This window comes from Artibeus jamaicensis, unplaced genomic scaffold (assembly GCF_021234435.1).
Source record: "Artibeus jamaicensis isolate MK-2021 breed Jamaican fruit bat unplaced genomic scaffold, CSHL_Jam_final scaffold_1689, whole genome shotgun sequence".
Lineage (NCBI taxonomy): Eukaryota > Metazoa > Chordata > Mammalia > Chiroptera > Phyllostomidae > Artibeus > Artibeus jamaicensis.
Window position 1 is genome coordinate 1,840,443 of NW_026522029.1, and position 24,732 is coordinate 1,865,174.

The window sequence follows — 24,732 nt, forward strand, 5'->3', positions numbered from 1 at the left end:
AGTGTTATTCAATAGGTATTATTAGAGTAGAACAAGTTATTTAAGGAATGTCTATAGAAAAGCTGTTTAATTAGTACTTTTTAAAAAAATACTTATTTATTTCTTAGAGAGATAGGAAAGGAGGAGGAAAGAGAGGGAGAGAGACATCGATTTGAGAGAAACATCAATTGCTTCCCTCTCCAATGCACCCCATCCAAATGTACCCTACTCAGGGACCAACCCACAACCTGGGCATGTGCCCTGACCAGGAATCCAACCAGCGACCTCCCGCCCCTGGACACTGCCCAGCCAACTGAGCCACACTGGTATGGGCTGATTAGTACTAAAATGGGAGATCAAAGTGTTGTTTAAAACCCATAAATAAATATGGAACTGTGCTTATCTTACCTGAAACTAGACTTGACCCTTGTGCCTGTCATCCTCTGGCGCTCATAGACAGTATTTAGGAGCGAGACAGGCCATAGCATTTTCTCTTTATATTCAACTGTTTGGCTTCTTTCTGAAATCACTTAAGCAAGACAAACAGAAATATTTGATTTTAATCGAATTTATTGGGGTGATATTTGTTCACAAAGCCATCCACTTTTCAAATATGTTTGAGTATCCTGATTAGGAAAAGAAATTTTTCCTATCTCCAAAAAAAGTGACTTCCACTACTGGAGAGCGTTGCTTCATGTTCTGGTCGCACCTGCCAAAACCGGGCTCACCAAAGTCTCAGACTACCTCTGCCTTCCGGCTTCCGGATGTCCATGGCAGTGGACAGTCACGGAAGCTCATCTATGAGTCAGGGGTCACCTGTGAATCATTCAGGTGGCCCCGAAGTCCTCTGGAACTTTTCCTTTATTGTTTTCTCATTTCTGTCTCTTCTCTGTTCCCAGGCCTTGCCTGCATTCTAGCCCAGGCCTCCATTTTTTGATCCCTGAAATTTTACATGGCTGCCGTAACTATACTCACTATAGCATCATCCACTCCTGTGTGTCAAAGCAATGGCCAGCTAATCTTTCTGAAATACCGCTCACACCATGCTTACTCCCAGCTCACAAAGTCTCAGGGACCATCTGTAGTCTCAAACTGCAATCATCTGGCTGCTTCACCTTCTTTAGTCTGGCCCTATCCAGGCATCAGATTGCATTGCCATAGGCAGTTGCCTCACTGGAGCACAGACACAGGAAGGCGGCCCTGAGCAGCTGGGACCTGGCAGAGCTGTCTGCTAAAGTCAGGTTCAGAACTGAGTATCGAGGCCTGGAGCTCCTTTCCTACCTTCTCTGAGCCTTGTTCTCCCCCGTCAGATGGAGATATACTATCACAGTACAGGATAGCCCCTCAAAGGCTTGCTGTGAAGACTCAAAGCTCCTCACAGCAGATACATAGGATGGTGACCGTGCCCTGACGGAGCTGTGCAGACACCATTTCATGTCTCAGACGGTTCATCTGCCAGGAAGGCCAGTGAGAGTTCTTTAAAAGACTTAGTTTCTCCTTCCTATACTTCAGTTAAGGAATAATATTTTTCTGTTATTAAAAGCAGCTTAGTGACAATGGCTGAGTTGTGCACATTTGAAAGAGAGTTTCCTTGGCATTCTTGAACAAAGCCTATAATTCTTATGAAGGTTTGGAAATTGGATAAGGGTTCAAGATAGGTATTGCTGAAATGTTAATATCCCAAACTCCTTAAATAAATAAAGTTATAAAATATATAGATACTAGGATGATGATAAACTGAGTCTAAGTAGGTCTTTATGGGGCAAATGTTGAATTGAATCGAAGTGCTTGAACCATTATAAATGTAGTTTATCAAAAAGGGAAATACATTTTATTGGACAGAGCCCTTGAACAATTTTTGAGAGGCAGTGAAGGATTTTTCAACTTTTTTGATCTTAAACAGTAAGCTATTTCTCATGTTAATGTGTATTTAAGACTTACTGGAAATACTTATAATATGAGCTGAAGACTGATGTCTGGCAGCGAGCGTATTTCTGAAATTGGGTTGGTTTTTATTACTGTATTTTCTGAAATATGCTTTCATTGATATTTACAAAACAAATTGCCAGTTCACACAAAGGTTGTTTTAATAAAAGCCAATGAAAACAACTGAGTTGCTAGGAAGAATGTTAAGAGGGAAATGGACTTTTCATAACCTCACATTATAATTTCTCTTTTTGGACAAAAGTGCATTATTTGAATGAGTTTGGAACCAAACCGAATTAGTATGTCAAAATATCTACCTAGATGTTATATGTGATCATTTTTATTGAAAATGAAACATATTAAATGTAAGTAAAATGTGAGCGTTGCCAATATAAGTTTGGCAACGTCCGAGGAAAATGTTAGGTAAGAAATGATGAGTGTTGTGCATGTTCAGCTCCAGCTCCAGAAGCCGTCACTGGCTCCCAGCTGCTCAAAAGACAAAGTCCAAGACATTCTGCTTTGTTTCCATGGCCCTGCCTAATTGGGCCTTTTTCAACCCATCCATCTTTATCTCAGTCTGCTCCAATTGAGTAGTCTCTGTGGTGCCCCCAAACACACACTGATGGTACCCACGCCATTTCCTGGCCTGAAGCTCTTCCAGCCTCCACCTGACTCCTCATTAAAATCCTCCCCTGTATCTTCCAAAAAAAGGAGCTCAGGTGACACCATTCTGACCCTCCCTGACTTGTCTCCTTCCTAAACTACTTCAGCGATTGTTCTCTTTGACCCCATCCTCGTTTGAGCTTTGGTCCAACAATTGCCGTATTATCTACTATATCTCTACAAATTCCTAGAGGGAAGCAAAAGTCTGATATTGTTAACCCTCTCCCTCCTGGTCAGAACACCTAATAGTGATACGCACGCAGTGGCCTGATGGATTAAATGCACTGACCGCCTTTTACCCTCCCAGTTTCTCCTGGCCTGTTTGCTCTCCTGAGCTCCAGACTTAGTCCCACCCCATTTATCCTTGGGTCTTAAATTGAAGAAAATCCCAAAGCCTTAGTTTTTGCATCCAGAAAAAAGGCATAGTGGTCACACCTCCTGGACCTGTATTTAGAAGGTTGTTGAGAGGATTTAAGGCATCTAACACGGGCTTCGCGCCTCCACACCCAAGCCCTGGCTTCTTGCCTTCACACCTGCTCTTCGCCAAGTCTTCACCTTCTCGTTGAATGGTGTCGCCAATCACCCAGCAAGTCACTGGGACCAGCAACATTGCCCTCGCTGTGTTTCCTCCTTTTCTGCACCCCATTATCAAGTTTCAGTTAATCTTGGTGGTTCCATCTAAAGTCTGTGCTTCTTGGCACCACCCCCATGGCTACACCCTAGTCCAGGCCACCACCACCTCTTGCCTAAACTGCCAGTATCTCAAGAGCTTCAGAACTGAGTCTCTTTCTCCCACTCTTGCTGCCTAGTGTCCGGTCACTGTGCAGCAGCCAGAGTGGTTCTTTTAATGCCCACAACTCAGAGTAAACTCCGAACGGTCGCCATGGTCTCTGGGCCTTTAGGGCTTTTCAGGCCCTGTGTGTTCATCTCGTATGTCCCAGGGCTCACCCTTTCACTCAGTCCCTCGTAACCACGCTGGCCTTTTTGCTGGTCTTCAGATCTATCAGAAAGCGCATTGCCACCTTAGAGCCTTTGTTCTTGCTGTGCCCTCCATCCAGAATGACCCTCCCCAAGGTCGTTGTTCCCCCCTTCCTATATGATCCTTTCCAAATATCTCCTTCCCTGACCACTCTATTTAAACTACACCATCACCCTCCGTGCACTTACCCTGATTCGGTGCCTGGCCTTCTACTTTACATGTATCTCATTATTGCCTGTATCCTTCCACGTGGGGGAAGCTCCGGGTGGGCAGGGACTTGCCTGGCTCATGGGTCTGTCGCCAGCACCTGGCATACAGAGGGGCTCAGGTAACACTGCTGGAGGGAGGACTGGTGGGCACTCACCAAGGAGGAACTCTCAGGGGTTAGAATCACTAATCGGCATTATGATTACATTTTTGGAATGGTATGAAAATCAACTAAAGCATATGAGAGAATGCGGGACACTATTTAGGCTGATACAAAGATTTATAATAATAATAATAATAATAATAATAATAATAATAATTACTCTTTTATATATCGTAAGGTTGTTACACGTTTTTCTACCTCAGCATGGCCAAAACAGTACTACCCTGTTCAGTGAAGCTAGAACTCATCCTCAAAACTTCTCTTCTATTACCAAATTTACCAGGGATTCCTATTACTTCTATCTCTCTAATTTAGTTTTTTTTTTTTTCACATCCCATAATTTCTAATGCCAACAGCCTTCTAATTTTACCTTCATCCAGGGTGGGAAACAGTTAGGGGGAGCCCGGGACTCAGTGATGGCAGCTGTGTATGTGCAACAGGCGGAGGGTGGGGGGGAGGAGGGAACTGAAAACTGGAGCAGGAGGGACGGGGGCACCGAAGGAACGAAGTGGTGAAAGAGGTCAGAGGAGAGTGGGTCATTTTTTCTAGTCCAAAGGGGGAGGAATTGGAATCTCTTCCTCAGCCCGAGACAAAGGAGCAAGTTATTAGGACTGGTGAAGAACGTATGGAGGCAGAAGTGTGAAAGGGGGAGGAAACCTAAGCGAGAAAGTCTTGCTCTTCTGAGGTGGCAGTGAAGCCACTGCGCAGACAGAAAGCAGATGAGGAGGAGACACAGGCAGAGGACTCCTCCACCGTGATTCAAGTGGCATCTGCCCGTGAGACTTCTCCTGAGACACAGGGAGAGACGTGGGCTAGTCAAATGCCTGTCACCTCACATTATGACCACTCATACCTCCCTTTCCCCGCCCAGACCGTGGGTCTTTTCAGAGCAGACTTCTTTCCAATACTCGTTTCAATGCAGAAAAGCACAGGGGATAATATAACAAGTACATTTGTGAAAACTTGACATTTTTTTTCATAAAAATTTAACTATTGCTCATTTAAAAATATATATAAACACCATAAAAACTTGAAGAACATTTTTTGTCACTCCCATTCTGTGCTCCATTTATTTCTCTCCCTTCCCAGAAGCAAACGCTATCATGAGTTTCATACATGTTCTCTCAGCTCTGTGTACTGGGTTGGTCAAAAAATCCACGTGGCTTTTTCCGTACAATGTAAGACACATTTTTTTTTCATTTTCACCAATAATTTTATTGATTTGGATATTTTGAGAGTACTGGCTATCTCCCACATGGTGTAACATTTATTGTTCTGAATTAATGTTTCAGTTTGATTGCTGTTGACTTCAACTGGTCTACTGGACCATGGAGCATGGTCCAGCGAGAAATCTCTAGCATGAAAGTTTGCAAACCACTTTTGCCATGTTCATCAGTTGCAGGACCTTCTCTGTACATCTTTTTTTGGTGCTTCAGTTGCGTTTTTACTTTTCTTGAAATAATAAGGCAGAGTACACCAAAAATGTTGTGTATTTTCTTCCATCTTCAGTATTAAAATGGCTACACAAAAATTCACCAATTTTGATGAGGTTTTTAAAAAATGCACGCTGGTACGACAGCTGTCACAATACAGTCTAACAAAATTGTTTCAAATGAAGTTAAAGACAACCAAGAGCTACCAGAGCCTTCTTAAGGGAAACACCAAATGCAATTTTTGGCCAACCCAGTATCTGTTCATCTACGTTCGCGAATAATGCATTGCTTACTGTGTGATTTCCAAAGTGCACACAAAGGTGCCATGATCACACTTACAATTCTGCAACTTGTCTGTTTTCATTCAGATTTAGTGTTTGAAGTCTACCCACGGTGAGGTATGCAGATTTAGCTCATGTCCTTTCATTGCTCTTGTTCATCGTTGTATTCTCCATTTCTAGTGTAACACATACAACATAGGTAGCCACGTAGTAAACATTAATTATTAGTGAATAAATTAGAGCAAACAATATAGAAATAGAAACAGATACTATGTACAGGGCTTTGTAGCTTTGAAATATTTTCACCTATAATGTTTTCACTTTTATTTGTGGATTCTGCAAGTTGGTGCTGTTTAAAGATAGTAATTATGCCTCATGCCTATGTATTCTATTTCTGAGCTCATTTCAATGTTTGGAACATAGTCATGCCTCAGTAAATACTGGTTTGAATGAATGAATGACTCTCTGCTGTAAGCATTATTTGCTAAGGTCCAGATTCTGAATACTTGAGTGTGTTCCCAAGATTGTGTGGTCGGAGTCAGGACTAATAATGAGGTTTTCTGATACTAAATTCAGGGCTCTCTCCATTGCACCATTGAAAGAGCTATTGTAAGGACTGTATTCAGGAATCAATAGGAGAAGGATAATTGTACTGAATTACTGCCCTGATGTAACCAATGAATAGACTCCATGCACTGTGTAGTTGGAGAAAATTAATAGCCATAACCAGATCTAGGGCTTGAAATTTATCATGACCATGAACTTGGAATATTCTGTCACATGGTTCTGACATGAGGGCCCCTCTGTGAAGGGGACATGTGGGCTGTGAGGGTGTGCAGGAGTGACGGCATGAGCAGGAAGCAGCTTCCCACAAAAGGACCTGCTCTTGCTGAGGTCACTGGTGACCTTCAAACTCCTTTTGACGACATATGCCACTCCTCCCCTGGCTACAGTGACACCGTCCCTCCTGGCTCTCCTCCATCTCACCTTACCTCTGCCTCCTGAGAAATCCTCCCCTAAGACAGAGACAGTTCAGAGGAAAAGCTGACGAAAAGTACGAGCACCCTCAGAAGGACCTCAGGATCTGCCCCAGCCACCCACCTACACTCTGATCTGCTCTCCTGCTGGGGTTGGCTGCTATGGATCTGCACGTTTTACCTTCACTTGTGGATCTCAGGGCCTCATCCCGACTTCCTCTCTCAGAGGCAGGCCTCTTGCCTCCCTGAAACGACCCTGGGTGCTGAGCATCTGGAAGGGTCAGGATGGCCGCACAGGAGCAGCTCTGGAGAGCACTGCATCCTAACTCCCCGAAGGGCCAGTCAGAGCAACTGATACTTTTTTTTTTATCATTGACACTATCCCAGATGTCCCCCGTTTTTCTCCCCTTTGCCCAGCTTCACTGCACTATTATCTGTGTCCATGGGCTGTGTGTATACTTCTTTGGCTAATCTCTTCACCTTCTTTTAATTTAAAGTAAGTTTGTTTACTTTCAAACACTCTTAGTCATTTTTGTGTATTCTTTACCATTTGTTGCCAAATAGACCTTTAATCGCAGTAGTTTAATAAATGCTTGTTGAGTTAAAATGCCCCCTTTTTTGTTGAACCGGAGGTATAGGTTTCCCTTCACATTGCCTGCTCTGTGTCCACTCTCAAAGTTTTTTGGGGGCACCCCAGGGAGTGTTTGGATAGGACCCCCTACTCCCTACTGACATGATCCAAACTTGGGGCTCTAGGTGAGCCGACACTGCCCGATCATCCTTGGACACCCATTCATTCCCACGTCACGACTTAGAGACCATCATCTTAGACCTAAAAGTCAGATGAGGCTGTCAGACAAAGACGTTTGTCCTGCGTCCAGGTAATAGGGACAGTATAGGGGTGTGATTTGGTTACCAAAATATTGACATTTCTTGGACATGTTATTGCATTTTGCAGGAAGTAAGAGAGTACTTGTGATCGGGACAGTCCTGTATACTTGTGGCTGTCAGAAGAATCCTTGCATATTCTGCACTCTGTCATCACAGACGCAGAAATGAAATTCTACCAGTTGTTTGGTAGCAAACACACGGCCAGTGAGGATACTTGTGTTCATTGCAAGAAACCAAATTGTCCATGACACATAATTAACCAAGCAGCAGCTATGAGGATGGATGGCTCATTAGAAAGAGTTCTGGTTGATTATTGTGTTTCTCCTGGGTAGGTCTAGTGCCAGGCTGCACAAATTCATGGACCACACCACAATACTTAGTGGGTAAATGACATTTAAACTAGAGAAAGGAAGGTAGAAAAAAGGTCTACGGTAGAGCAGCTAGTGAGATAATATAGAGTCTTGAAAATAGGTCTTAATTTTCGTGTTAAAGATAGTAACTCAGGACTTGGAAGAACTGGAGGAAGGCACAAGAGGGTCTCATGTTTGAGAAAGGAGTTGATGAAAGGTTGTAGCCTTTAATATCTGATGATGAAAAGAGATCTTGCTTTCGGGCGAGTCCCTGATTCCAATTTGACATTCGTGGAGCAATTAGCAGGACTCCACGTGGCTTGGCCTGGTCTCCTCTGTTCGAAGAATGCCTCTGATATGTAATATTTGTTTGAAAACCCAAAGAAGCTTGTTTCCTTTTGAGGTTTGCCTTACTTTTTATGTTCTGAAGTTCATTCTGGACCTCAGATTTTGCTCCAAGCAATAAAACTGGTTGGATTGTACTAACATAATGGAGCCCGTAATTTTAGCCAGCTCTTGGGGGTGGGGAGATAGTTAAGGTGTGTCGTGGATTCTGTGGTTACTCTGTGGAGTAGAATTCCCTACAAAGCTTTTCCATGTGGTGTTTTAATAGCTGTCTTAAAACTCTCTGATGCATGGAGCGAAACTGAATTAGGTGCATGTGCTGGTTTGGTGGGATGGGCCAAGGACTCTGGAAAAGGAAAAGAAAAATGAACAGCCTAAGCTCAGGGGTTAACCTGTCCAAAGAAGATCCTCGGGACATATCCAAATTCAAAACTAAAGAAGTCATCAGCTCTTTTGACCCCCTCCACAGCACATTCTAAGGAAAATTAGAATATTTTTGCATATATTAACACTTTATCTTTGTATGGAGCTTTAACTTTTTTAACTTGAACTTTTTATTTTTAATTATATTTTATTGATTATGTTATTACAGTTGTCCTGGGTTTTTCCCCTGTGCCCCCCTCCACCCACCATGCCCCACTCCCTCAGGCAGTCCCCCCACCATTGTTCATGTCCAGGAATCAGGTGTCTAACTTCGTTGGCTACTCCATTTCCTGTACTGTAGTTTACATCCCCGTGGCTATTCTGTAACTACCTATTTGCAGTTCTTAATCCCCTTACCTCTTCACCCCTTCCCGTACACTCCCCCTCATCTGGCAACCATCAAAACACTCTCCATATCCATAACTTTGTCTCTGTTCTTCTTGTTTTCTTAGTTTGTTTTTTAGATTCACGTGCTGATAGATGTGTATTTACTGCCATTTTATTGTTCATAATTTTGACCTTCTTTTCCTTAATTAAGTCCCTTTAACATTTCATTAATAATGGTTGGGTGATGATGAATTCCTTTAGTTAGTTTTTTTTTGTCTGGGAAGCTCATTGCTGGCTGGATCTTTTTTATGCTATTGAGGTCCTCACTAACTTCCTTGAGCATCCTTATAACCAGTGTTTTGAACTCTGCATGTGATAGATTATTTATCTCCCTTTCATTTGGTTCTTTTTCTGGAGGTTTGATCTGTTCTTGGGCTGCGTCATTTGTCTCCTCACTTTGGCAGCCTCCCTGTGTTTGTTTCTATGCATTAGGTAGAGGTGCTGTGACTCCCTGTCTTGGTAGTGTGGCCTATGTAGTTGGTGTCCTATAGGTTCCAGTAGCACAGCCTCCCCTATCACCCAAGCTGCATAAGTCAGGTGTGCCCTTCGTGTGGACTGAGTATACCCTCCTCTTGTAGTAGAGCCTTGATTGCTGTCAGCAGGTCAATGGGAGGGATTTACCCAGGCCAGTCAGCTGCAAGAACTGGCTGTGAGGACTTCCATCCTCCGTGGAGGATCAGTTGTGTAAATGCAGGGTGGTGGTGCTCCAACATGGTCTATAGCTGTCCACTGGGTGCACAGGTTCTGGGGTTTCCCAGGTGGTGCAGGTCAAGGTCAGCCCCCACCTGTGTTCTGCCCGGGGCCACCCTGCATGAGCTATAAAGCAGCCTGGATGGCTACTACTTGTGCTGCGCTTGGAGATTCCCAGGCAAGGCCAAGCTGTGAATCTAGGCCGAGTGCTGCTAGTGCTGGCTCTGGGGCCACTTAGCAAGAGGTACAGGAGATGAAGGCTCGACGAGGCTGGCTGTTGCTTATTCGATAGAATTTAGGAAGCTGTGAAGCACGATCCATCGATGGCTGTTCTATATGTTAGTTGTAATTTTGACGTGGTTTTGCAGGGGGGCGAGTCGTGAGTCGTGTTTACCTATGCCGCCATCTTGACTGGAAGTCTCTGTATGGGGCTTTCAATTTATAAAATGAATCTAAATATAGATTAATTACAGGGTTCATTAGAACCCTACAAACACCATTGGAAGGTTGTATTATTACATCCACTTTTTTTATACATATACTATATTTTTTAAATAATTTTATTCATTTATTTATCTTTAGAAGGGAAGGCAAGGAGAGAGGGAGAGAAACATCAATGTATGGTTGCTTCTCGTGTGTCCCCTGTTGGGAACTGGCTCCTGCTAGGAACTGGCCTGCAACCCAGGCATGTGCCCTGACTGGGAATTGAACCTCGGTCTTTTGATTCTCAGGCCCACACTCAATCCACTGAGCTACACCAGCCAGGGCTACATCCACTTTTATAAACAAGAAAACTAAGTCACAATGATAGCTCCAAGTTTATTGGATAAGAAATTACAGAGGCAGAATTTGACATCTCTTCAGAGTTCTTCATCTTTACACCTGAACTCCAATCATTTTAATTAGCGATCACATTTTATATTTATGAAGACGAGGAAAGCCAGCCAGGGAGTGTGCGCATGCACAGTGAAGATGCTTCCAGCCTGCTGCGTCCTCGCCGGCGACCGTCGGACTCCGCAGAGCTGCCTGTGCATTAGAGCACACCCTCCTTCTTCAATTCAGACGCTCGCCGACTCCGAGCCGTGGTTCCTTCCAAAGTCCTGAGTGCAGCTGACAAAATGCCACATACCTAGTTTGCATACCTGTACTAAGCGTGTGTAAAAATTATCTATATTGTGTAGTTTTGGTTGCTAAGGTCAAAAGACATACATTGAATGCTATGATATGCCAGGCACACGGGGGAAGTCGGAACTTGTCTAGGTGGTCTGACTCGGGGGGGTCTTCTCCACCGGCCTAGCCCACTGCCCAACAGAGCGTCCCTTTGAGTTCGATAGCTTGAAGGGAAAAATACTTTTAAAAGTTTTTACTCTTTAACTTTATTAACACTTTGGTGTATATTTGTCCAGTTACCAAAATCAACTACTAAGGCTCTGGGCTGAATAGGAGGGGATGATGGTAAACTTTATTCGGCCCCGGAGAAGGGGATGGTGGGTTCTGGAAAGTCCCGTGGGGCGTCGTCCTGGGGGGCACGGCAAGCAGCAGGCCAGGGGGCGGGGTGCACTAGAGGGTCTCTGTCAGAAGTGCACTTCAGTCACTCTGCTTTTGTTTTTAAGAACTAACTAGCCTTCCCCCCACATGTGTGTTTTAGATCTCGATCTATCAAATTAACCAGATTGACACTCACAACCCAAATTACAAATACCTGATCCACCTCCTTTACTGTGAAGCCAAGCAAACAGGTCCCCATTTCTAATGGAAGTCAGTCTGGTGCCCAGTGCTCCGTGGGGCAGCCTCAGAGGTCCTGTCCCTCGCTCAGCCCTGCACTTCTCCTCCGCCTCTAACAGCCGCCCCTCCACAGCGTCATAGGTGGGGGTCTGTGACAGACCTGCACCAGGGGCAACATGACGTCAACGTCCCTCCCGCCACACTCCACGTCCTCTCTCAGAGCTCTGCACATTCGGCACCTGTAGAATCCGAAACATCCTGTGCTCGTTGTGATCTCTGCCCTCTCTTCCAAACGCCTAAAATATTTTAGGAATATATCAGTTAACAAGTTTATCATTATCAGAGAGAAAATTAGTTTACAAATTGACTGTCATTCAAAGTAATATTTGCTTTTTCATGATGCAACTGTTGATATTCTATTTGAAAGTTTTCTCGATTCACCCATAAAAGCTCTCCACACTTGACCTAGCTGCATGAAACAACCCTGTTGGGACTGACAAGAGCAGGGCTCCCCTCCCCAGTGAGATCCATGACAATGGCTGTGATGATTGCTAGCTGTTGTGCTCAGAAAGGCTTTCTTATTCATTTCGCATAACAGTCACAAGAGCTAGGTACTGTCATTCTCCTCACTTGTACACAAAGAACAGAGAAGTTAAGTAACTTGCCCCAGGACACACAGCTAGTGCAATAAGAATCAAATCCAGGCAGTCTGTCTCTTAAACCCAGACTCTCAGTCACTCTGCCTTAGCAACCTGTGCTTTTCCAAAGAGTCACCAGATTATGAGGGTGCCTTGTCCCCTGTGGCCACAGTGCTGACTCTGTGTGGGAAAGGAGAGCCCTGCGGTGAATGGGCCCCGCCCCTCCCGCAGAGCCTCTCTTCTGCCTTGTCGCCTGCTTTTCATGGAGCCCATTCCGAAGGACAGTGCTTCAGGCTGGGTCACACCCGGAAACAGCACGCTGCTGCAGGTGGCCTGGGGGTGGGGTGCCGTCGGTGGAGGGCATCTGCTCCGTCCTCAGTATCTTCTCAGAGACAGGCCCGGCCGTCTCGGACACACAGGCCTTCCCGGAACGGGGGCTGCAGCGTGGGGGCGAATGCGTAACAGCCTGTTCTCTCTAGGGGAAAGCTCTGATTTGGGAGTTTAAATACTCCCACCATGGTGAGTTCAGCCCCTGGACCTGTCCCAGACCCAAGACCTCCACCACTGATTTTTGGTGTGGCTTCACTCTGTCTCCTTTCCCACACTGCCCGGATATTCTTCCACCATCAAATCGAGCTCATAAGAGTTTCAAAAGCACCTTGAAAGAGAAAGGAATCATAGAATTTGCAGCCTGCAGGCCAGGCCATAGGGGGAAGGGAAGAGGGAGGAGGCCACCAGGGTCTCTGTTTGATGGGGGAGGGGAGAAAAAGGAAGAAGGAAAGCGACCAGAGGAGTGGTTTTCTAGGCCATGCAAGTGTGTCTGTGTGTCCTTGGCTTTTCCACTGTGATCTGCTGCCTTCCCCTAGCACCTGGTTAACTTGCCCGAGTCACTCCCGGGAAACCTAGCAGAGGCCACGTGCAGGGCCTAGTTCCTGACGCCTGGTTTGAACACATCAGGTCAGATACAGTCTGTCTTCCTCCTGAGGCACTTCAGGGCTGTGGCCTGCACACCCTGCGTGGTTGGCTGACATGCTACGTTCTAGCTTTGACTATTCCCAGGGTCAGAACCCTCATGTCCAGGCTTACGCTCTGTTGCTTTCAGATACCAACCAAGAGATACTTAGTGTAGAGCCCCGATGGGCACCGTGAGGTGCAAAAGCACATCAGACATAATTTCTGACCTAAAGAGCTTACAATTTAGTTCAGAAAATGTGCCGGTTCCTGAGTGTTCAGTATTCACCGCAGAACGACGGTAACACGTCAGGCCGCAGCAGTCCCTCCCTCACGGGCACTTCTGTTTTCTGTGGTTTCGTCATCCAGCGGCATCTGTGGTCCCAAAACAGGAAATGGACCATTCCAGAAAGAAACAATCCCTTCGTTTTAAACTGCGCGTCATTCCGAGTGGCGCCGTGAAACCCCGTGTGGCCCCCACGCTGCCCTGCCTGGGACGGAGGCCTCCCTTGGCCAGTGCGTCCGTGCTGGACGCACCACCTGCCCGTGAGCGGATTGAGGGGGCGCGTCTGGGTTCAGACTGACGTCCGGGATCCCAGTGCTGTGGTCAGTCCCCCTTATTTTGTTTAATAACGGCCCCAAAGCCATTCCCATAACCTTTATTGTAGTGTAGTATTACACTGTCCTGTTTTATTATTGTCATTGGTAATGTCTTCTGTGCCCGATTTACACATTAAACTTTACCATGGGTGTGTGCACAGAGAGAAACGTGCTACATACAGGGTGTGGTACCGTGCTCAGTTTCAGACCCCCAGGGGTCTTGGATACATCTCCCCAGGGGTCAGCAGGGTGTAAGGTGTAGTCTTTACAATGAATTGTGATGAATCTATAATTAGAGGAGAATCTATAGTAAGAACTTGTTTAGTAAAGACAGTAAAAGGAATTAAATAGTGCCGTATCCTGGTCATTTGGTCTTGTTTATCACAAAACAACGTGAACTCATTTTTAAACCTCTATTTCCAATTTATTTTACAGTTAGAATTCCTTTTTAACAAATACAATTATAGCAGCAGCCAGTTCTGTATCATAAAAATGCATCTTCTGCTGGCCAACAGCCCACGCTGACACCCCTTTTCCGATGGAGATCCAAGACTCCTTTTCAAGAAAAAAATCACGTAGGAGAAGATGTTCACAAATCTCTGTCTGCCTGTCAGCAAAGCTACTCAACGCAAAGCACATCCTTTCAGCAGAGCATCCACAAAAAGGACAGGCTTGCCTGTCTGTGCAGAGTTAGATGACTCGTAACGAAACAGGACTTCTTCACTGCATTGATTTTACTTGGGGTTTTAACACATCTTCTTTCTCCAAAGAGAGGTGCTGGCCACTGTGGGTCAGCTCATCAGGCCGGGGTCAGTCCCGAGCAGACCACTGTGGGACTCTCATCTCCGGCCCCCCCAGGCCGAGGCTGAGGCAGAGGGGCGAGCACCTGTCCTACCATCGCCTTCCTCGCACCAGCTGGTGCTGGAGCTACAGGAAGGAAGCTGCCTCAGTCCTGTCACCCAGAGCTGCTTGTCAGTTGTTTTTGACAGGGTCTCTGTAATTGTATTAGAAAATAGGAATGCCGAAATGAAATTTGGAGAATTTGCAATGTATGAAAAAAGGGGATAAACCTGGCCTGTGGCTGTGGCCGGGACGGGCTCAGGTGAGACGGCCGGGTTCTCTGCATTTCCACGAGCACTTTCTTGCCTTAGGAGACTGGTATGTGAGTGTTTGGCTTCAGGCGCCCTCCTGTCAGGCTTCAAATTAGGTGAGACTGGTAAAGTAAATAAAAGGTAATGGATTGTGTCCATACATGACTTCATTCCGTCCTTTGAATGACTTTATCGATAACGACTGGAGGGCAAGACGCGGCAGCAACGGTGCGCAGCAGATGCCGGGGCACCTTGGAGGCCGGTGTTCTTCCTGAGGTGTGTGGGGTGTGCCAGACCGAAACCCTCTTCCTTCACCCTTGCACACACCAGTGCAGTTTCCCTCCAGTGATTAATGTTTTCTTTCTCTGGGCTTATGCTACTAATTACGCCCAAACTTTTTGAACTGTCTTCAGCAAATTTGCCCACCGGCAGGAGCCCTGCAGGGTTCAGGCCTGTCATGAATCCCGTTGTCCACACCCTGCCTCCATTTCTCCTCCACGGTCAACCTTTGTTTTCCCCAAACTGAATTTCTCTCGCTGCCCGGCGAACTCAAATTTTAGGGCTTCAACTGTGTGTCCGCAGAGTATGAGCGAAAGGGTATTTTTAATAGTCTTTTGCCCAAATCTACTTCGTGTTTGATTTTTTTTCCCCAAAGATTTTTTTATTTCTGAAACTGCTGCCAGTTAGTAGAGATTTGGACTCTATGTTTATCCTAAACTACTGAGCGAAAGAGTCAGAAATTACATTTGCAGGGCGTCATTTCATCAGACACAGGAAACTGACTACGCGCTGGCTCTTCCTGAGCGAGCTGCCCGCGTTTCCTGGCGTCGCGCTGCCCCCTAGTGCAGCTGGGCCATGAGTGCGCCCTTCTCCGCGGGCCGTGGTTTGCATTGTTCTGTCCGGTCAGTCCATTCGGCCAGGCGGTGAGACCCTAACTCAGCACTCCAACAGAGTCCTCCAGGGGTCAAATAAATCTGATTTCTGCAACCGGAGTTTGATGGGCTAGAGAGCGCTGATGGGCAACTGAGCCTCAGCGGACGTCTTCATATCCCTTCCAATGGACAGATGGACTCTAGCTCCCCAGCAGGGCTCAGGCAAAGCGCAGAACCTGAACACGGGGAGACCTGCTCTAGCCCAGGAGGCGTGCCTCGCGGTGACCGCCATGTGTCGGAGGTCCAGGTCGTGTGTTAACAAGCGTTCTCAGGCAAAGTAACAAGACGACCGGGCTTTGAGAGAAGGAACCTTGGGAAATTCCCTTAACCTCTCTGGGTCTTTGTAAAACTATCATTTATGAAAAAGCAATCTTAGGGTGTTTTAAGGATTTAATACATAATCTGCTTTTGAAGGCTTTATACACTTCAGTATGTGATATAAATCTTCATCTGTTACGTTTACTGTGGCTGAAGTAGGCATTAGATGCAATTTAAGGATTACAGGAAGGCATTCTGACCCCAAAGGCTTGCTCTCAAAATTGTTCTGAAATGATCACAAAATTGCAAGCCAGTATGTGGTCTCCATGCGGTTTTTTGCCAAAATGACTTTTAACAAGATTTTTAACTTCGTAGGGTCTCTGTTTTTCCATCTATAAAGTATTAATGCACCTATTTAAAGAGATTACTTGGGGATTTAATGAGATAACATATGCCTGGCACATGGCATTTTTCAATAATTGTTAATTCCTTCCTCCTCTTTTCCTTTTCTTTCTGGTCTGAAATAGTCAACACCTGCCTTGGACACCAGGCACTGATGGTTAGCTGGACCACAGTGCCCTTTTCCTGAATTGTCTTCAAAAGAGCAGAGAGGCAGCCCTTTCGGGCCACCATGAACTTTCACATGTTGGCAAGGAATTTGCAGCAGGGAGCGGGGTTAGAGAGAGTCGTGCTCATTAAAATCTTCAGTGTTGGGAAGCATGACTGACTGGGGCGTCGAGGGTCTGCCTGTCCAGAAAGTACGCGCACTTCACTGTGAGAGCGAGTGAGATCTTCCTCCTTCCACGATGATGCTGGCTGCCTGTGTCTGTGGCTCTGGGGCAGACGAGAGGCAAGCTTCCAGTGCAGGGGAGTTCACTATGATAATGGAATTTTCTAAAGCATACTGTATACATATCACACCTGCTTTTCAGAATCCAAATATTCAAAACGCAGATGCTCAGTCTTCCTAGGGTGAATTTGCAAACAACAGCAGCAGCAGTAAAAACACAACAGGTTTTAACCTCACCCTGACAGAGGGAAACGGCCACACCCACAAACAAGTGCAGCCTCGCGTTCGCTCTTGGTCAGTAAAGTATACAGTTTTCTGATTTTAGGTGCGGTTTTTATTTTGGTGGTAGCATTGAAAATTGGTGGGTTTTGCTAGTTGTTAGGGAGTTTCCGTGGAGAGAAGTCAGACATTTGGTGACCATGACTACGTGGTGGACGACGGTGAGGAAGCATGGGCGCTAAGACCTTTCCTCATCCACACCTCAGTTCTATCGTTACTCTGATAATGAAGCAGATGGAAGCCAGAGAGAACCTCATCAAATTATGGATCTCATTAAAATTTGCGTAAAATCTTGTCAAATCATCTTAGACGTTGTTTTGGAATCCACCAAGGGGGTGTTATACTGTCTTTGAATCAAATCTCTAGAGTGAAGCTGGAGGGAAACAGTTTGCCCTGTTCAATCCCCTTATGTTATAAATGGGGAAACTGAGGCCCAGATCGCTCCCTTGGCTAGAGTGCCCTCCCTCTCCTTTCTGCCTCTTCTTTCTAATGTCTGTATCTTGTCTGCTCCGCCCATCTCCCCACATACTGGGGGGGGGGGGGGTGTTAAAAGTCCTAGACCAGTTTTGCAGGTTGGATCTATGGTAGGTAATCCAGTAAATCCCATTCTCTCCTCCAGAGTTGCTCCTTCCCGGCAGAAATTACAATTATAATAGAGGGAAAGGGATCACTAAATAAGAGTATTATCTTTAGTAACATTTCTTCTAATTATTTGATGCAAAATTTCATGTCCCAATTTCATATTTTAGCCTGTGTCTTGGGAGTGGAAAGAACTCATTGGTGAATTAACAACGACATTCTTTTGTTGCATTAGGAGGGAAAGATGTATTTTAGTAGTTCTGTGCTCTACAAAAAGTTCAAGGACTGTATTGTTTACTTACTATAAAATCCCATTTGGCAACCAGTCAGCATTACCTAACATGTAACAATTTTTTCTTGAGCTCCTACTATGTTCCTAGCACTATTTAGACTCTTGGGGTGTATCAGGGAACGAAACAAAGATTTCTGCTTTTGTGATTATATCTTAATGTATATCTTGTAACATATGAATGAACTATTGATTTTCTACACCAGATTATTCTTGGACAGCATTCTAGTGAAAGGGTGTCATTTTTAAAAATTGCCTTCATTATAAATGAAAGGCCTACTTTCTCAAGAAAATAGCTTTTTGGTCAAGCTGCATGAAATTTGGCACAATACTGCCGCCTAGCGGCTACGTGAATCAGGAACCCGCATAGGATCAACTATTTTTCAGGCAAGGTTTACGGGGAAAATTAACCTATTTTTCAGCAAAAGCTTTTGACACACTGTGACCTAGCCAGGAGTATTAGGAGTGTAATTCCTTATGGTTTTGTAACAGAACGACTGGAAGGGCTCCATCGCTTTTGTTGTTGGAAACCAGGTTGAGGACGATCTTGTCATTCGAGCCCTCACCCTCGCGGTCCAGGCCCCGCAGCGGAAGCTCTTCAGTCTGATATCATGGAAGGACGTTCTCTGCCAGGTACCTGTCCGTCCCACTCCCAAGCCCCTTGAAGATTCTTTTCTTAAAATAATAAGATGAAATAATATATAAAACTGTCATATTCTTGGGGTACTTGATACATTTTGGTGGATTCTTTTCAACACTTAGCTAGACTAATTTGAATCGTTTAATCTGAAATAATTATATTTTGTCCTCGAATGTTGCTCATTCAACATTCATTTGCTCAAGCAAAATTTCTGAAGCCATGCCAGGCTCCCTGGGGAGTTATTTCATGAGAGATTCGACAAAATAAAAGATGGAACTATTTGATGTTCCAGGGAAGCCTGACTAGAAAGAGGAAGTAAGTCTGCAGAGAACCGTAGCTGTCAGAGGTCAGAGAGAGGCCAGTGACCCAGCTGGGTCCTGTCTGCTGGCACCTGCTCACGCAGTGTCGGGGGAGGGGCGCTGACCATGGCGACTGGGGACATTTCACCCTGTCCATGTCTAGCGCTTCCTTGCTGGGTTCCAGAGCCCCTGTAGTCACCTGGGTGTTTTAAAGTTGCATGTACCTAAGTATTCTCTAGATACGCCTTTCTTTCTCCTTAGAGATCAATGTACTTTTCTTACAGATTGATGAAGCAAACGCTCTCTATGGAACCACCTCTAAAAAGGGCAAGAGCCCCTTGGGCAGCAGCGCTCCCTTATATCACGAGGTAAGTGAACGTCTTTATCGAAGAAATTGTTGTTTTAGAAAATGTAATTTGTTCTCTAAGAGCAAATTCCCATTTCTCATTGGAACTGTTTGTTCCTGATGATGGGCACTGAAAAAATCTGCCCCCGCTTTTAATTCAGTTCCTCTCTAGGAGCAAACTGGTCCTAGATTGTCTCTGCCGTCGCCCTATCCAGGGGAAGAGCATAAATCGGAAGTTTGTACATGGAAGGCTGTTGTACATGCAAGGCTGTTGTACATGCAGGGCTATTGTACATGCAGGGCTGTTGTATGTGCTGGGCTATTGTACGTGCTGGGCTGTTGTACATGCAAGGCTGTTGTACATGCAGGGCTATTGTACATGCAGGGCTGTTGTACGTGCTGGGCTGTTGTACATGCAAGGCTGTTGTACATGCAGGGTTGTTGTACATGCAGGGCTGTTGTACGTGCTGGGCTGTTGTACATGCAAGGCTGTTGTACATGCAGGGTTGTTGTACATGCAGGGTTGTTGTACATGCTGGGCTGCTGTACATGCTGGGCTGCTGTACATGCTGGGCTGTTGTACATGCAGGGCTGTTGTACATGCAGGGCTGTTGTACATGCAAGGGCTGTTGTACACGAGGGCTGTTGTACATGCAGGGCTGTTGTACATGAGGGCTGTTGTACATGCAGGGCTGCTGTACATGCTGGGCTGCTGTACATGCTGGGCTGTTGTACATGCAGGGCTGTTGTACATGCTGGGCTGTTGTATGTGCAGGGCTGTTGTACATGCAGGGCTGTTGTACATGCAGGGCTGTTGTACATGCAGGGCTGTTGTACATGCAAGGGCTGTTGTACATGCAAGGGCTGTTGTACATGAGGGCTGTTGTACATGCAGGGCTGTTGTACATGCAAGGGCTGTTGTATATGCTGGGCTGTTGTACATGCAAGGCTGCTGTACATGCAGGGTTGTTGTACATGCAGGGTTGTTGTACATGCAGGGCTGTTGTACATGAGGGCTGTTGTACATGCTGGGCTGTTGTACATGCTGGGCTGTTGTACATGCAGGGTTGTTGTACATGCAGGGCTGTTGTACATGCAGGGCTGTTGTACATGCAGGGCTGTTGTACATGCAAGGCTGTTGTACATGCAGGGCTGTTGTACATGCTGGGCTGCTGTACATGCTGGGCTGTTGTACATGCAGGGTTGTTGTACATGAGGGCTGTTGTACATGAGGGCTGTTGTACATGCTGGGCTGTTGTACATGCAGGGTTGTTGTACATGCTGGGCTGTTGTACATGCAGGGCTGTTGTACATGCAAAGGCTGTTGTACATGCTGGGCTGTTGTACATGCAGGGCTGGTGTACATGCAAGGGCTGTTGTACATGCTGGGCTGTTGTACATGTAGGGTTGTTGTACATGCTGGGCTGTTGTACATGCTGGGCTGTTGTACATGCAAGGGCTGTTGTACATGCTGGGCTCTTGTACATGCAGGGCTGGTGTACATGCAAGGGCTGTTGTACATGAGGGCTGTTGTACGTGCTGGGCTGTTGTACATGAGGGCTGTTGTACGTGCAAGGGTTGTTGTACATGCTTGGCTGTTGTACATGCAAGGGCTGTTGTACATGCAGGGTTGTTGTACATGCAGGGCTGTACACTTTTTCATGGCAGTTGTTGACTGTGTGGTAGTATTAAAGGGGGTCATATTAGTAGTATATTAAAAAGTATTACTTTCACCAGAGAAACAAGGTAGAAATACCCCCAAAGTGTTTCCTGGACAAGACGGAGCTGCAGCTGAAATAATTTTCTGTTTGTGAATGTTGTGCACATTCCACATCCTACTTTCATCAGTGAGAAGATGACAGTGATCTTCAGGTTAATGGTCCCTTCCACTTCTAGCAGGTGCTCAGCACCACCATCTGGGGTGGTGGACTGTGGCTTTGTGCAGAGGACTGGGAGCCTCTCACCCCAACTTGTTAAAGGGGCCTAACTTACAGCTGACAAGAAACTGTTAAAAAATCCAGGGATTAATTAGAATATCACTTAAAATTTGTCAGGCACTGTTTTATGGCTGTGCAGACCAAAACCATAAGGACTTTCGGATCTTCAAAAGACTAACTTGTATGCACTTTATTTCAGTGATGACTAATAAAGTTTTTATATGTCTCGGGCCTTGGATGATTTCATAATGGCCTCTTTAGTGTTGCCCGAGTACTTACTATCTGAACAAGTTCCATTGGACCTACTTATGATTGACGCTGTGGATTTTATCCCACTAACTCTTGCTACTCTGTCATTGAAAACTCATTCTGTGCTGTTAGAGTTAAATAACATGCCTACTATCTTTCGTTAAATGTTCAGAGTGTGTGTGCGCCAGTCAAAGCATTAGGTGATACCTGGATTTAAGTGATTGGAAGTTTTCTTCTGGAGTAGCCACAGAAACCCACGTCCAGTTTTCAGGCCTGGGATCAATTAGCCCCCCAATGGACTCTTTCTTCTTCAAAATGTTCAGTAAAAATCAGAGACGATGACAGGCCGGTTTTGAAGTCTGATCTGGACAGGCATTTGGACTCGAATGTGGGATAGCCAGTGTTACAAATTCAGAATTCAGTAAAAAAGAAAGAAAAGAAGAAGATTAGCCATTTCTGTCCAATATGCGCTGTGACTCTGGGTTGCCTACCCTTTCCTCGGGGAGTGCGTTTCACACCGGGCTCCGCCACATGCTTCCAGTGGAGCTGCGGGCAGTCAGCCTCCCACACCCTTCTGTTCCGAATGGTCCCAGAAGAAGAGGGAAGGCAGGAGGAGCTGCACCACGGAAACTGGACCGTGGGTGCGGCAGATGTGCATTGACATCAGTCACTGTGGCAAAAACGTGTAAAGAACAAAGTCAAATTCGGGCTCTTGGGCAGATCAGTCAGAGACAGAAGGCAGGTTGGAGAGAGGGGCACGTCCACAACCTCCACACGTGGGACCTGGTCAGGCCCTCTGTCACCTGGCGCCTCATCCCAGATGAATTGAAGGCTGCGGGCGGTGCCTCCTGCGAGCCCTGAGGTAGCAGTGGGTGCTGACCTTGGTGGAGGTCCAGAAGCCAAGCTTTTCTGAGATCTCTGGACTTGGAAGGCACGTGCACAGTCTGCTTGTGAGTTTGTTTCTGCTTCAAGTTGCCCATGTCTGCAGTCAGCTGCCTCAGGAGCCTGTTGGGGAAGTCTGGCATTTTCTTTCTCAAAGGAAGCTGCAATGGGAAAGAAAGATAGCCTAACAAAGTTGCTTATGTTACATGGGAAATTCACAGCGTTGTTTCCTTTTAGACCTCCACTTTGCAGAGAGAGCTCAGAATAGATGTTATAAAAGCCGTGCACTTCCATGTACTTCTGCTTGTAAGAGACTCTCACTGGCCTAGGTCTGAACCTAGCCATTCTTACTTTAAACACAGCTCTAACCAGTTTGGCTTTCTGGTTTCCTAGCCTGCGGCCAATTAGGAGGAAGAGCAAATTAGAGTGAAACTCCACTATAGCACAGTTCATCCACGAGTAGTAAAATAGTGTCAGAACCACATTGCTTATTTCCAGTAACGACATGAAATGTCTGGGCCAGCCAAGACCACATTCCTAAATGGCTTGCTCAAGCTTTCGTTTGGATGGCTTGGTGCCGCGTACACATAGCCTCCTTTCTGAAATTGGGCAATTTCCCCTTGAACTTTAGGATTTCATCTAGCCATGATATTGTATATATGAGTCTTTATTTACAAATCGGAGTTCTTTGAAAGATGCCTAGATTGGTGCTCATGTAATTCTGTGGAGATGCAGCTACAGCCCATTCCCCCAGTTTCTCTCTTTGGTTTGGTCCTGCAGGCACCACTCTGGGGACTGATGGGGAAATAAAAAGAGAATAATCTTCCTTAGTCTCAGGAATGTTAGCTATTTCTTTATTATATTTTACTACTACTGAATGAGAGTGAAGATAGTAATGACCTTAGGCACTGGCGTTACATGTAGGTACAACCTCCAGCATGTAATCCTTTTTGAGAACATGCACATGTACGAACATGGATACAGAAAGCGCCTGTATTACATACATAGTGATCAGTTTGGCCCAATAGTGGTATTTTACCAAATACAGAACAAGAATATTCTTATTCAAGCACTAGAGTCAGACACCATCTATGTAATGGAGGGGGATATAAATATTATAAAGACCGTAAGCTCAAGAAATTTAAGGACTACTTGGGAAAAAACAAAAGGAAAAAATGTAAGCCCATACATAGTAGGTATTCAACAAAGGTTTGTTCAGTGAGTGACTAACCCAGGGTAGCAAATAGCCTGTGAAGTCTTGAGGGGCAGAGGACGTGTGCGGCCGAGATTACCGTTAGTTAGCGAGGGGCGCGGGTGCGGGAGACCTTTGTGGAGAAGGCAGCCATGGGAGCGCAAGGAAAGGGGTCCTGATCATTTTGATCTTTTAAATATATTACCCCAACGAACCCATAAACCCTTCTAAAAGGAAATATAAATATCTTCATTTTACAGATAGGGAAATGGAAGCAAGAGAAGGTAGAAAGTCTACTAATGAGAAAATTGAAGAACTTGGATTTAACCGTAGTTAAATACATTGCCTCAAGTGTTTCCACTTTACCACCAACCCAGTGCTATTTCACTGGCCTCAAAGCTGTTCGTCCCCGGAGGGGCAGGTCCCGGCACTCAGATGTGGGAGGGGCGTTCCTTCGAACTAAGACATGGCAGCGGGAGAATGATGAATACGTACTAAACTCATAGTTGCACGGTACAAAATATCGTAAATAGGAAAAGTAAATGCTGTGCCTGTTTTGATTTTAACTTTAAAATCCTGGAGATGGAAATCTATGAGCAAACACTTCAAACACTGGGAAAAATACATGCCTTAAGATTCATGCCTGGAACATAAATGTACTTGCCAAGTATACACGAGTATTTGTCTGTCTGTCTGTGTTTTACGGCCCACGCGGAGAATCTGACCTGCTCACGGTAGGTGTACGCAGTCCGACCAGAACTGGAGAAGGGAAACGCCAGCGGTCGCTCACAGCCGACGGCAGTGGCCCGTGGGGAGTGTCTGTGTTTGCTACACACACACAGGCTGTCCCGCCTGTGATTACATCTGACGCCCAGTAAACGAGCCTTAGAAGAAAGATGTACGCATTTTAAATTTTGACATTGTGCCTTTGATAAATTAGAAGGGAAAAAAACCCACCAACTCGGCAGGGCTTTGTTTATCCCGCTTACCTGGAATCAAATTCAGCTTTCTCAAGAGTTTTAGATTCCACTCCACGGTTGTCTCATTTCACAACAGTGACATTGTGCCTCCCTACCTGGAAGGCTGCCATCCACATGCGGACTGGGGTGTGCCTGCCTATTTGTGACTTACTCAGAAAAGACAGATTAGGTCACCGCGAAAACAAAAGGCCAAAAGCCTGGTGAAATGAAAAGGGCCTGTAATGCAAAGGTTTTCTGCCCTGGTCGGCGGCTCAAAACAATTAAAAACAGTAAAGCAGTTGCACAATCCCGAAGGTCCTATGACTTAATACAGCTTTACAAATGCAAATCAGTATTTATTTCCCTCATAACTTCTACCAGTAAAACATAAAACTTTACTTC

At 45.6% G+C, this 24,732-nt stretch overlaps 1 protein-coding gene across 1 annotated transcript in view; it reads left to right on the forward strand.

The window, feature by feature from the left end:
- Positions 1-24,732, forward strand: part of SPAG17 (sperm associated antigen 17) — a 185,500-nt gene that overhangs the window by 5,704 nt on the left and 155,064 nt on the right. Inside the window, exons 2-3 of the mRNA XM_053656086.1 lie at positions 18,319-18,459; positions 19,050-19,133. Coding sequence (XP_053512061.1) covers positions 18,319-18,459; positions 19,050-19,133 — 225 coding nt within the window. The remainder of the gene's footprint in view (positions 1-18,318; positions 18,460-19,049; positions 19,134-24,732) is intronic.